Source organism: Phoxinus phoxinus, assembly GCF_949152265.1.
Source record: "Phoxinus phoxinus genome assembly, chromosome: 1".
Classification (NCBI taxonomy): Eukaryota; Metazoa; Chordata; class Actinopteri; order Cypriniformes; family Leuciscidae; genus Phoxinus; species Phoxinus phoxinus.
In genome coordinates, this window is record NC_136876.1 from 2,343,579 (window position 1) to 2,357,246 (window position 13,668).

At 36.2% G+C, this 13,668-nt stretch overlaps 1 protein-coding gene and 1 long non-coding RNA gene across 3 annotated transcripts in view; both read right to left on the minus strand.

Moving 5' to 3' along the window:
- LOC307006171 (uncharacterized protein) overlaps positions 1 to 4,525 on the minus strand; it is a 28,614-nt gene extending 24,089 nt beyond the window's left edge. The window contains exons 1-2 of one of the 2 annotated variants that reach the window (XM_079626865.1): positions 4,490 to 4,525; positions 2,563 to 2,905 (exon numbers count right to left, since the gene is read on the minus strand). In XM_079626865.1, coding sequence (XP_079482991.1) covers positions 2,563 to 2,596 — 34 coding nt within the window. In that variant the 5' untranslated portion in view covers positions 2,597 to 2,905; positions 4,490 to 4,525. Of the gene's footprint in view, positions 1 to 2,562; positions 2,906 to 4,489 lie in introns of those variants that run through there. The other variant, XR_013799413.1, reaches the window with a different exon arrangement.
- Positions 4,526 to 6,429: 1,904 nt separating this feature from the next.
- LOC307004904 lies at positions 6,430 to 9,479 on the minus strand. Its single transcript, XR_013799180.1, has 4 exons — positions 9,354 to 9,479; positions 8,254 to 8,336; positions 7,968 to 8,057; positions 6,430 to 7,126 (listed from the first exon to the last, which is right to left on the minus strand). It is a non-coding gene; the product is annotated as an uncharacterized lncRNA (long non-coding RNA).
- Positions 9,480 to 13,668: the final 4,189 nt, after the last annotated feature.

Below are 13,668 nucleotides of genomic sequence, written 5' to 3' on the forward strand. Positions count from 1 at the left end.
TGACCTTTTCCCACCCTGTTTCTCATCCTCTGATTCAAACAGTCTGTTTTGGGGTTGTTTCCCCTTTAAGAGTTCAGTGTTAACGCCCACTGCTATGATTGGCTAACGTCAGTGCCTATGCATCAATTATTAACGCCCCCAGCCAGAACCTGTGCGGATTCGGCGCAACTGTTTAATAGCGGGTGATGCATGCGAAGCGATGGCTCTTGCAATGATAAAACCTTATTATGTTTGAGCCGGAATCAGAGGAAAATGAACGATCACCACAACAACGAAGACTGGATCAGCCCGTGTCCACATGGAAAGTGAAACTATTTTGAATTAATAAAAAAAAATTAACCCGAGACACTTGAAAACGGATTATTGTTACATAATTTTCCTATAGCTTAATTTGCTAACAGTTTAACATTATTTAACTAATTCCAATGAAATGATAGGGTGTACCACGGACAAAAATGCATGCACAGGCCATCTTTGAAGATGCAGCATTGATAAGGCAACATTTTTAATTTTATATCACATGTAGGCCTACTAGAAAGGCGACATATTTTCAAGATTCTCTTATACAAATGTGTTTATATTAGCCATGGTAAAAAGTAAGTTTGCGTCGTCGTTGTTGAGCCCAGAATATTCGGCACGGACTTATCTTTGAGCAACAGTTTTCTGGCAAAGCCAAGCATCATATTGGGATTTTTTTCTCAAAACAGTCATCCTTCAAATGTATAGAACACTGCCGTGACTGGGACGTCCGCAAAAAATAAAGTGCATCCATTTTTCCCTGACGACTGGATCTTTCAGCGTATTTAAAAAGTAGTTTAAAGTTTTAAATACATTACTTACAGTTTGCGTCGTCGATGTTGAGCCAAGAATAGTCGGCACGGACTTATCTTTGAGCAACAGTTTTCTGGCAAAGCTCAAAACAGTCATAGAACACACGCTTAAACTAACACTGCCGTGACTGGGACGTCCGCAAAAAATAAAGTGCATCCATTTTTCCCTGACGACTGGATCTTTCAGCGTATTTAAAAAGTAGTTTAAAGTTTTAAATACATTACTTACAGTTTGCGTCGTCGATGTTGAGCCAAGAATAGTCGGCACGGACTTATCTTTGAGCAACAGTTTTCTGGCAAAGCTCAAAACAGTCATAGAACACACGCTTAAACTAACACTGCCGTGACTGAGACGTCCGCAAAAAATAAAGTGCATCCATTTTTCCCTGATGTCTGGATCTTTCGCAGCGTATTCAAAGATGTTGTTTGTCCACAGCCAGGAACAGCACATCTGCGGCATCGTAATTTCCCTGTACACAGACCCACTCGCTGTCCGTCGACTGAACGCTTGTGAGGCGAGCGGCGCGCGGGCGCGACAACGATACGAAATGAGCGTAGCTGCCTTGCGCTGAAAGCGTAACTGTCTTGTGCGGGAGGCGGTCGTATGCAAACGCTGGTACGTCACTTCGTACCGTGACGTCACTTCTTACCATGGATCCAGAACGAGCTGTATTTAGAGCTTGATTAAATAAATGATTCGTTTATAATGGGGAGGACGTCTTAAGCTATGAAACTTGCAGGACGTTTTAATGGTACAAAGACCTCTTATATACCAAAAGATCAAGGCAAATTTGGTTTCTCATGTCATGACCCCTTTAATTTTTAAATTCCTCAGAAACTGGCCTGTGTAAGTGCTCGTGATTCTTGGTATAAGGTTCAATGGGAATCGCCCACGATCGATAGGCGTGCCACCACAGCTGGAAAAAATCCTAGAGGAAACACTGAGGACAGTCGATCGCCAGGAGCAGGATTGGGCACAGGCCAGAGTTTCTATTTGTAACATGTTTGCAGCGTTGAGCGATGTAGCCAATCACAGACATTAGGCACATACGTGAGAACTCCCGTTGTAGCCGGAAAAGGTAAATAGGGAAGTGTGCAGGTGGAGGAGCGTCGTGTGTGTGAAGAGTGATGATCGGAGTTGCTCACAAATGAAGAAGAAATGGTTCATAACGTGACTATGGAGAATATAGAAGATTTTGAACACATGGAAGAGGCTTTTGAGTTTGATGGTCGTCCTTATTTATTCTAACCCGAGTATACAGACGAAGAACTAGCCTCACACTCTTCAGTCAACAATACCTTTCCCGGCTACAACGGGAGTTCCCACGGGACTTCAGCGCGAGACTACAGCTAGCCGTCTAAAACACTATTGCCCCATAACTGCCGTTAGCTGAGTGGAGCTCTGGGCATTAGCGGTAGCAGCTCCGTGTTGCAAGCACTAATCCGGTTCGTTTTCTTTTTCTATAGACAGTTCTCACAAAGTTAAACGATCAAGATTAACTTTAAAATTGCCCGGAGTTCTCCTTTAAATTATACGTTTATCTCTGTAAAGCAGCTTTGAAACAATCTACATTGTTAAAAGCGCAATATAAATGAAGATGACTTGAAGAAAACCCAGAACATTCTGTACAATTTCATAGTGTAACTGTTTATCTAAATGAGATGATGTGCTTGAATGTTTCTAACATGAATGTTCTTCAGCATCATTAACGAATGAAGAATAAACACCAACCTCTCTGTTCTTCAGGATCTTCAGTGTGTTTCATTCTGCAGGGTTCTGGATCACTCGTGTTCTCACTGTCCTCTTTAATAAACTCAGTCTCTGCAGATTTCAGCTCTTCCTGATGCTTTCATGCTCGTCTTCACTTGTAGCTGACGGGGATTAACAGCATTTATTGGAGAAATGCAGTGGGAGGAGCTTCACTGATGATGTGATTGCAGTGGGAGGAGCTTAACTGATGATGTGATTGCAGTGGGAGGAGCTTCACTGATGATGTGATTGCAGTGGGAGGAGCTTCACTGATGATAAATTCCAGCGTGGGAGGAGCTTAACTGATGATGTGGGATAAGCTGATCTGCCAAAAATATAAATTACTGAGTTTTGTTTTTATAATAAATTACACTTCTAAGCATTTATGTCTGTCTATCTATTCACCGTACAGTAACTGATGCCAATTCATTCATTATTTGTATTGCTAATCCTAACATTATTCTGCTTCTTCATTAAAATACAGTTATCTAGAAATATAGTAGATAGAATATAGGGCTGTGCGATATTGAAGAAAAATGCGATATGCGATAACTCCTTAAATAATGCGATATTCGATACGATAATGCTTAAAGTGTGTAAAATAAACTTAAATTATCTTTAAAATATATTTAAAAATTATATAGCCTAACCTACATGTGTTTCACATTCTTTTTATGACAAGAAAACATCCTTATAACTTCTGAAAGTGAACATTAGTGTTTTACTGTAGCATAAGAAGTGTTATTTTAACATCAGCGTAAACCACAGGGTTTCAGGTTATCCTACATTAGGGTTATTTAATAAAAGATACTGAATCATAAAATATAAAAATAAAACATTGCTTTGTTTTCACTGTTTGAATTAAATATATCCTGATACTGCAGCCCTAATAGAATATAAATAATTTCAAATATAAATAATGGTAAGAAAAACAGTTAAAATCGTAAACAGAATATAACTTTCATATAGTAGCCAACAAATCCCCTCAGTCTGCTGACACCAATGAAATGAGCTTTAAGTGACAATTTACAGGAGATCTGGAGACATCAGCATAATAAATGAGGTGAAAACAGGAACTATTGTCATGAAATAAAGAGTGTTTTCAGCAGATCTGTTAATATTGATGAGCCTCAGACTATCAACACTCATTCAACAAGCCATTCAGGATCATCAGCAGATCATCTCACTTTATTCTGAGTGTTTGCTGTTAGAAACACATTATTTGAGTCAGGATATAAAAGCCTATAAAACTACTGCTATACTGAAAGGCAATACTGTTATTTCTCACAATATGACATGGATAAAACATCAATAACACAAAAACAATCACTAATGACACTCATCTTCATAAACCACTACAGATAAATAATTAAAGAAGCACATGTCCAAAATAATCTAATATAGCAAGTTTGATCTTATGATAGCAGCATTAATCACAATAAAGTAGTAAGATCATTAAAATAATAACAGAAACTGTTAATTATCATAACACTCTTCAAAATAAAGAGCACCAAAAAGCAATATTGTTCCAAGAGTAAAACGCTTTTCATATTAGTATTGCTTTAATGTCTCACGTGGCTCATCATAGGCTCAATGTTTAGCATTGTTCCAGTATGACACTCGAGATCGATTCACACATTAATTCCCCTCACAGATCTTAAACTTTGACTTTTGACTTGACGAAACAATCACACAAACACACACAAAAGCACTCAAAATCGCTCAGGTCTGAATGAACTCAACATATTCTCCTCATGCTCGCTCGACGACGCCAGAAAAGACGCACAAGTAACTTATCGCTGTGATCGATGAAAACAATACAGAAATAAGCCTATCGCTTAATCAAACTGTATAAAGTGTGTGTGATGGTTGTGTAAATATGAGAAATACCGTAAACTGCTCTCCTCACCTCAGAAGACTCGACGCTGAAACTCAATAGAGCAACAATCCCGCCCACAGCCCGAGAGCAATACTAACCAACTGCAGAACCGCAGAACCATACGCCAGTGTGAGGACGACAGCGCCAGCCTAACGGTCTGATGCCGGAAGTGGGCGGAGCCAGACGTTATTTTCAAACAACGTTATTTTAAATAATTTAAAAAAACGATTTAATGGAAAATATATATTTTAGATATATCAAATGTTATAAAAGATACAAATTATGTCTTGTCCTATTAACAAAATACAATATACTAGCTATAGGTCTATATTAATAGTTTTTTAAAAGTTAAAATTATACTTTATTTGTTGTTTCAAATGATTACAAATATTCAATAGTAATGAAATAAAAATACAAAATCGAACTAAATTTTGTTTTATGTTTTAACGAATTATGTTTCCAGATTTATTTTCTTTGGTTTTATTTTGTTTTATATAAAAACATTTTTTAGTTCGATTTTGTATTTTTATTTATTTACTATTAGGCTATTTATTTGGAGCTGGTACAGCTCAGTGTGTGATGCTTTTGCTATTTCAGAGGGAAAAAAACACATTTTATTTAAATTAATCATTTTTGTTTTTTCAGTCCATCATAGAATTATGTTGTGTATGGTCTAAACATGCTTTTCAATTAAATCAAATGTTCAAACACTCAAGCTTTGTTTTCATTTTTTTAAGCTTTGTTAAATTTATATTTGTAATAATTTGACACAACAAAACAAATGTATAAAGTATAATTTTAACGTTTAAAAAACTATTCATATTATAGGCTAGTATATTGTATTTTGTTAATAGGACAAGACATAATTCGTATGTTTTATAATATTTGATATATATATCTAAAATAAATATTTTCCATTAAATCGTTTAAAAAAATTCTTTCAAATAACGTTGTTTGAAAATAACCGTGCTCCGTGCTCCGCTGTCCTTCAATACCCAGCAGGTCCAGATTTGTTGCGGAACGGCTGCGGCCGAGGACCCACAAGATCTCGCTAATTCACGTGTGATCGCGCGATATGTTAAAACAGGTGTCTGAAAAAAATCTTCAACAGGCCTGTCTCCGCCCATTATGATGTTTTCAAGGTGTAGTGTAGGGAAATATGATCCGCCATGATCACGGTGTATTTTATTTAGAAAATTAAACGAATATTTTATTTTGTTTTGGTTTGTTCTGTTTTTTGCTCGACTTCCTGTCCTGCGCACTCTTCAAAATAAATATGATTTCACACAAAAAGTGCCCAAAATGCACATCATTTTCATGTCTAGTGTGTTTTAACAAGAACTGGAGTAGGCTATGTCAGAAAAGAAAATTAAGACTCAAAAATATTTAGGCTATAGAAAATTGACCCATTTAACCTTGTTTTTATTTCAGTTTGGGTAAAAGTACGCTATGGTTATGATAAAAAAAAATATATATAAATAAAGTACACTGAAAAAAGTTTTTCATTCATCCAATTAAAAAAATTTAGGGTAATGGTTCAGATCTATATTTTATAACTTGAGCCAATGAAAAATAAATAACTTGCCCTAACCAATATTTTCTCTTTCAATGAAAACTATTTTTTAAAACCTGGCACAAAGTATATTTTTCTTGTTGAATTAAGTCAATTAATTTAAATTATATTTTTGATCTAAGCAAAAATATATAGATTTAATCAAAACAAAACTTCTCATTTAAGATATATGTATTAGAAATTATTTGTTTTCTCTAATCAAATATATATCGATTTAATTAAACAATTATTTCTCATTTTTAAAAATACAAGTTAATAGAAATTATTTATTTTAAACAAACAAAAATATATGGATTTAATAAAACATGTTTCCCATTAAGGAACATTGTACTTAATATTCAATCTTATCCAAAATCTAATAACAAAAGACATACATTTTTATTGCATTGATATTTATTATCTTATACACAACTTCCACACATCCACAATTTCAGTGCTCAAGTGTCAGATTTTTACTCAGTTTTGTCAGAAATGCAGCTGTGATAAGTATCTCACTATCTCTGTGCTCGTATTTTATGATGCTACAAATGATATCCAACCGTAAAAAAAAAAAAAACAGTTGAAAACTCAGAAATTTGAATGAAGGTACAGAATCTCATCTTGTATAAACTGCAAGCAGTTGCAGGTTCCAACTAGTCTCATCGCAATTGTATCTGAACTGGGCTGCTTCAAGGCATGACAGGTTCTACTACTGAAATACTGAACCCATTTCTTTAGAACGCCGAACCATAGCCAGTCACTCAAACATGACATCAGTTACGGGTGTAAACTGGGATGTGTGGGAACCCTGAATTAAGCTCTATTGTAGAGCTGGTCTTTTAACTTTGTTGGACATGCCTTTTGGGTCCAGCTCCATGATGACTTTCTGGATATATTCAAATGTCAGTTTCAATGTCTTAGGATATTTCAGATTGAACGCATAAAGAAGGCCCAGGAGAATTGCAACAGCATTTGCGACAGACGGCAAGTTGCTCAGAACCTCTTGACCCTCAAGAATGATGCCAATGTTTGTGGGTAGCTTGTGCATCTCTGATGATGAAGACTGCCATTGTTTCTTGCTGAAGAATTTGTCCAGCCTCTTCTTTCTCTGACACCTGGAAAATAATTTAAGTAGAAAAAAGAAAAATGAATAAGGAATCGATACAGCTTGGGTTTCCCCCTATTAATATTCCAACGGCCCGCAGACTTATACCGTATATTCTTATATTCAGGCCAGCTAATACCGTATTGGTCTGAATATAAGACCACATGCAAATAATGAACTTTTATGAACTGTAGTGTCCCGTTCCTCTGCGTTAACATTTGATGTGAATATACGTTGTGTTGTACAGTATGTTGAGACGGAGGCACCAGAACTGCAACTGATAGAATGCACGATCCTACGATATTTCTTCAAAAGCAGATCGTGAAGACATTTTAATTGTCCACGATCAAATCTTGATATCGCACACCCCTACTATAAACTATTAAGGTAGCCCTTGCTTGCACATTACTATAATATTAAAGGTTAACAACAGAGCCCAAACCATAAGGCTAACTTTAGTTGCTATTTATTTTTTAGATATAATAAGCGCAACAGTCAAATAACAAATTGTATGCGCAAACAAACTGCACATAATTTTATAATTAGCATTAACTTCTAACTAATTATAAAATTATGTTTTTACTCCAATTCAATGTTGAAATATAAATATAACAGTCGCATAACTTGTGTACTGTATTGTGAAAAGTGCTATACAAATAAATTTGAATTGAATTGAATAACTTACCAGCACATGGGACTCTAATTTTAGTGGAAAGGAATTGTATCTCTATTTGAAATTAGCCTTCAGACTGTTTTCAGACATATATCTGAACATAGTCTGATGTCTAATTTGGAAGTGGACAGCCTTATATAGCAAGCATTTTCACATCTCTAAAGTAATCTTGCCTTACCAGGAAATCTTTGAGGTCCTCCACTGCTTCTCCCATGTAAAGGATAAGACATTTAAGTGCAATCTCCCTCTTTGTAGCGGTGTCAGTATCCTGCATCAAGATAGTAAAAATTAAAATCCATGAATTTGAGTGTCAAGGTTTGTTAAGTGTGAGATTGAGAGCTAGTGTATGTAGGAATATGAATGGTCACACATGTGCATGAGGGCATAAGGGTAGGGCCGGACATTATGGTCAACAATTTTGATCACAATATACGTTATACAAAAATTGGACTCTGCAAAAATACCTCTAGAGGGTTTCTCCCACCGTAACAGCAGCTATAATAAGGTTGAGGCCGATGAGATGTTTCCACCTGAGAACTCCGATACCCTGCATAAGAGAAAGAAGTAACGTTAAGGGAATGAGAGAGAGCAAAACAGAAAGTCTTGGCAATAGTCAAAAGTAGAAAGCGCTATTTTATCATCTCAATAAATTTCAATCGTCACACATTTTAATCAATTTTAACGGTTTTGTAATGCATCATAACATTGACATTACATTATAAGAGCTGTGTGCATCATCTTTATCATTTTGAGATGCTCAGATCAAAGCGGACCTATCACATCCATTCAGCCCGTATTAGCCTCTACCCTGCAGTCTCATGGCTAGTGCTGAACATTTAAGGTCATTGTCCGCCATTAGACGTCTCCCAGCGCCATACTGCAGGCATGGGCCGTATATTTTCATCTCAGCCTAACGTAACGTTAGTGTTTTGACACTTAAGTACAAGACGTCTACATTAACAGACAACGTTAAAACATTAAGCATTTATATTCATTGTCAACTGAAGGTCCTCTGGCTAGTATTTCGTTTTTTTGAAAACCAACCGACATCGCCAATTGGCGCCAATTAACGTTAATGCAGCAATACTTATTAGCCATAATTAAATTACCATTGTCACAACTCCATTAGCTAATGTTACCATTAAGCCAGTCCCTTTACATGTAATGTTAACTTAGCTCCTTCACTAAAAGTTAGCTGTTAATCAGGTTGTACAGTTTTAACGTTATTCTTATTACACTGACTCAATATAACTTACGTCCAATGCGTAACTTACGTTAAGTTACCGTGAATTACCCTTGTAAAATCAAAATAAGCCACGGATATTTTTTAACTTATGTTCCCTTTTGCAATCGGACAGGAATAACGTTAATCATAACGTCGACATAACGTTAATGTTACCTAGGTTAAACTAGCTAACGTTAACACCAAATTAACATTTCCAAACTAACGTAACGTTAACGTTATATCAAAGAAAGTCAGTAGAGCGCCATGTCTGGCATAAAATCAACAGCCTAACGTTACTAAACACAGCAGCACATTTAAATGTTTGTTTGTTTCACTTACCAAAGTTTTTCCGCGTTGCAGCTTGATTCTCTCTGGAACAGGAAAGTATAGTGATACACGGAGGCCGGGTAACAGACGAATACGTCGACAAAGCGGTCTGGTGGTGACTCGAGATTGTGTGTAATGCACATGCGCGCTGGTCTGTGTGTAACCTTGAAATTGTACATTCGTCGAAACAAATTTTTCTTAGTTGAGCTCTTAGTTAAAAATATTTATATTTATCAATGTTTTAAACTAAAAAAATATTACTTGAAAAATAAAACAAATAATGGTAAACTGAATTGAAAGATAATTTATTAATTGGATGAGTTGCTGCTTGAAAACCTTTTTTCAGTGTAGGCTACACTAGCCAGAAAATATGATAAACTTTGTTTTAGTTTATTATGTAATACTCCCACAGGTATAGGTTCTAGAAATAGGCTACCCAAATAAAACCAGAGTTTGCGGGCCTGTATGGGCAATGTAGATTCCACTTAATCAAAGAATATGCAGGTTTCTTATCAGAGTTAGCTCTGGCTGCAGATAAAGTCCTAACTGTTGGTGATTTTAATATACATAACGAACAAGATGCATTGGGATTGGCATTTAGAGACATGCTAAACTCTATTGGAGTTAGACAACACGTGTCAGGACCCACTCATTGTCATAATCATACTCTAGATCGTCACATGGAATCAATGTTGATGCCGTTGAAATTCTGCAGCAGAGCGATGACATCTCAGAACATTATCTAGTCTCGTGTAAACTTCATTTAGCCAAGGCTGCAAAGCCAACTCCATCTTACAAATATGTTAGACCTATCACTTCTGTCACTAAAGATTGCTTTATTAATATTATTTCAGATCAATTTCATCTCCTCAGCATCCCAGATAGCTTAGAAGAACTTGATATTGCAACAGAAACTTTTAACTCTCTCTTTTCCAGCACTTTAGACACAGTTGCTCCTCTGTGCTTTAAGAATATTACAAGAACATAGTCCAACGCCGTGGCACAACGAGCACACTCAGGCCCTTAAGAGAGCAGCCAGAAAAATGGAGCGCAACTGGAAGAAAACAATATAAAACAGTATTTCGGATTTCGTGGAGAGAGCACGATTGCGCACAGAAAAGTCTTAAAAACTGCTAGATCTGCTTATTTTTCAACTCTCTTAGAAGAAAATTTAAAGCTGGAAGCTTACGCTGCTATTTTGAGCCAATAATCGGAACAAAAGGCAGTTGAAGGATGACGTGTATAATTCAAATATTTATCTGACTCCAATATAATTAATCTGACTACATTAAAGTTGTTATTATTCTTTAACCTCTTATTCTTTAAAGGTAAAGGTCTTAGAACTGCTAGGAAAAAACGTAGGATTTAATCTGAACGTTTAGATAATGAAAGTTATAATCATTTTAGCTTTCAACATCATCAGCGATAAAAGGAAAGATTCTCAAAGCCTTTAAAGCAGGTTAAGTCATTTATTAAGTTACATGTTTTAATATTCAGACAGTAAAATGGAACAACATACTGTATAGAAAACTTAATTGTAACAAATAATGGACTGTTGTGCAGAAGAGGCCGTAAAAGCCTTTCTCATTGTTTGAGGTTACGCACCGGTGTGCGGGAGTGGCGGGGTTAAAGCCTTTCTCCCAGATCAACAGTTACCTTTCCTTCTTATACCCTGAGCAAAGCATTGTTAAACATGAGTGTAATACCAACACCGAACATGACCGACAGGAAACCGAAAGATGAAGCAAATGGGTAGTGATCAAGAGGGGGAGAAGAACATTCACATATTCTCCTCAATGCATGTTTAAGCAACAGTACTTAGATTGTACATTAGGATACTTTAATATCTCTATTAAGTTCACCACCATTCATTTCAGTTCAATTCAGTTTATAAGTTACATATTAGAACACACTAGTAAATTGTAGATTCTAAAAATCGTGCTTCCCCCATAATTGTTGAATCACAGAAGCTACACCTGATATCTTGCCAAGAGATTTATTATTTGAACATGTGTCATGTGTCAGACAGAGAGAAACACAGGCATATAAGAATAAGGCTACATGAGAGGAGGTCTTCATTCTAGATTTCTCTATTCTCCATTATCTATCTTCTCACCTCATCATGTTAGATGTAAATGGTTTCTGGGTTTCTCCTTCCTTACCCCATAATCTCTGTTTCCTCCTTCCTCTCACCCCCTCATCATGCCTTAATGCTTCTCCGTGTTGGTACAGTACGATTCAGCTTATATACATCACAGAGAGACTTACAACTTCCTTGTAAGGTAGAAAAACATATTGCTTATGTTTAAAGATGGAATGTCTACCTAATGCACATGGTCAATCCACTATCCACATTAAGAAACTATTTCTTCAGTGTATACATTAGTGGTGTATACATTAGTGTTATACAAATGGTACATTTGCATCAGTTGAAACATTCATTCTCCTTGCAAAGAACATACGAACTGTACACATTTGAAGTATCGTCATCATTGGAACATCTCCGCTAAGTGAACATTGCATACCTCTAAGCAAAATATAACTTTACCATAACTCTACTAGCTCTCTGCTCAGCACACATGTACAAACATAGTCTGACTTCACAAAATACATTATGAATTATAAAGAAAATTAATAAAGAAAAATAATACTAAAAAATAACATTAAACAGTACATTTTTCAGTCTTCATTCCCTCCACTGGAACTACGACAGTCAGTTCCACACCTTCATTCCCAGGTGGCCAATCTATTGAAGTGATAGTGAGGAGGAGAAATAACAGACCTAGACATAGACATAAAAGGACAGAAGAATGGAAACAGAAAAGAAAACAAAACAAATAACAAAGAACCCCAACCCATGTTATGTCCCCACATACTATGTGTCATTTAACGTCTATGTGTAAGTATTTAAAATGTACCCCAATCATCTAAGAAAAGAAAAACTAATAAATCTTCTGCCGGTGCCTTGACTCGTTAAGTACTCCTCAAGTTCCCGGCCAAAACAACAACCAAAATAATAAACTAAAATAAACGTTGATGTTAAAGGATCCTATCCCTTGGGGTTGAAAATCAGTAAGCGGGTGTTCATTGTTTGTGAGGTTGTGTTTTGTAAGTAATGTAGCATGTGTAAAATCTCCTATTTCACTCCTTATGTCCCATTCTCGGTTTTATCAATTTGTTCATCAAAGGAGCATTTCTAAAGTTATCTTTCATTTAAATAATGAATTGATTTATCCCCTGTTATCCAGACTTCTCTTGAGTTAGCAAAAACAATCTTCATCCTTAACAACACCATGTCTTATAATTGTCCAAATGCCATGTATAATGATCTGCAAAAGGGAAAACAATGGTAGACATAATAATTCACAGATGATTCAAGATCTAAAACTTTAGACAATGTTGTCCATAAGGAAACTAACATTATATTTCTAAAATAAATGAACAATGTTTGTTTTAGTCTCCACAGAATTAAAGACAATCACCCTCATGGTCTCAGCTAGTTCTTGAAAACTCTTTCCCATCAGCTCTTTTGTAAATAATCTCCTTTCCCCAGGGTGTTCCCTCTGGCATAGTTGTATCAAGTTATGACACTTGTCACATCCAAGGAATGCGGTGTCTGGTGATCAGGCATTGGAGAGCTCACATTTTTGGGCAGACTGCTGTAACCCTCAATGATGCTGTTGGCCTAACAAACATCTGCTCAACCATACCCATCTCACATAAACACCCCCCTTCAGGGTTGGTGCCCAGTGGCGGTGACACCCTGCCTAGGAAGTCCTCCGTTGGCCATTAGAGAATCTTGCCCGTCTTTGAGAAATCACCTCATGCTCACTGTAACCGCTCTTTCCTATTAGGAAATTTTAACAGGTATTTTCTGGAGCTCAGGAAAGTTCATTCAAGAGCCATCAGAGCCATTTGGAATGCCTAATAGTGTAAACATATGGAGACAAATTAATGACAGTTTTTAATCACCAAAATCCATTAGACATCTTCAAACATCAATATATCAATGCTGAGTTTATACTCAGTGAATCTAGTTATTACAACCGTCCATTAAGTGTAATGTTCTGTTACATCAACAACCGGTACCATCCGTCCTGTTCATGGTGAAGACAAAGATGAGACAAAGAAGTTACTGGTCATGGGATAAACAAATAAAAATTCTCACCTCTATCATTCAAGGTCGATTATCATTTCTTAAAACATTTAACTCCCAATTAAATGTATCATTTCTTTTAAAATCTCTGTGTCTATAATCTCCAACTGAGACACTGTGTTGTACTATGAATCGCTTGTTACTTATGCCACAGGCTCAAATATCAGAATC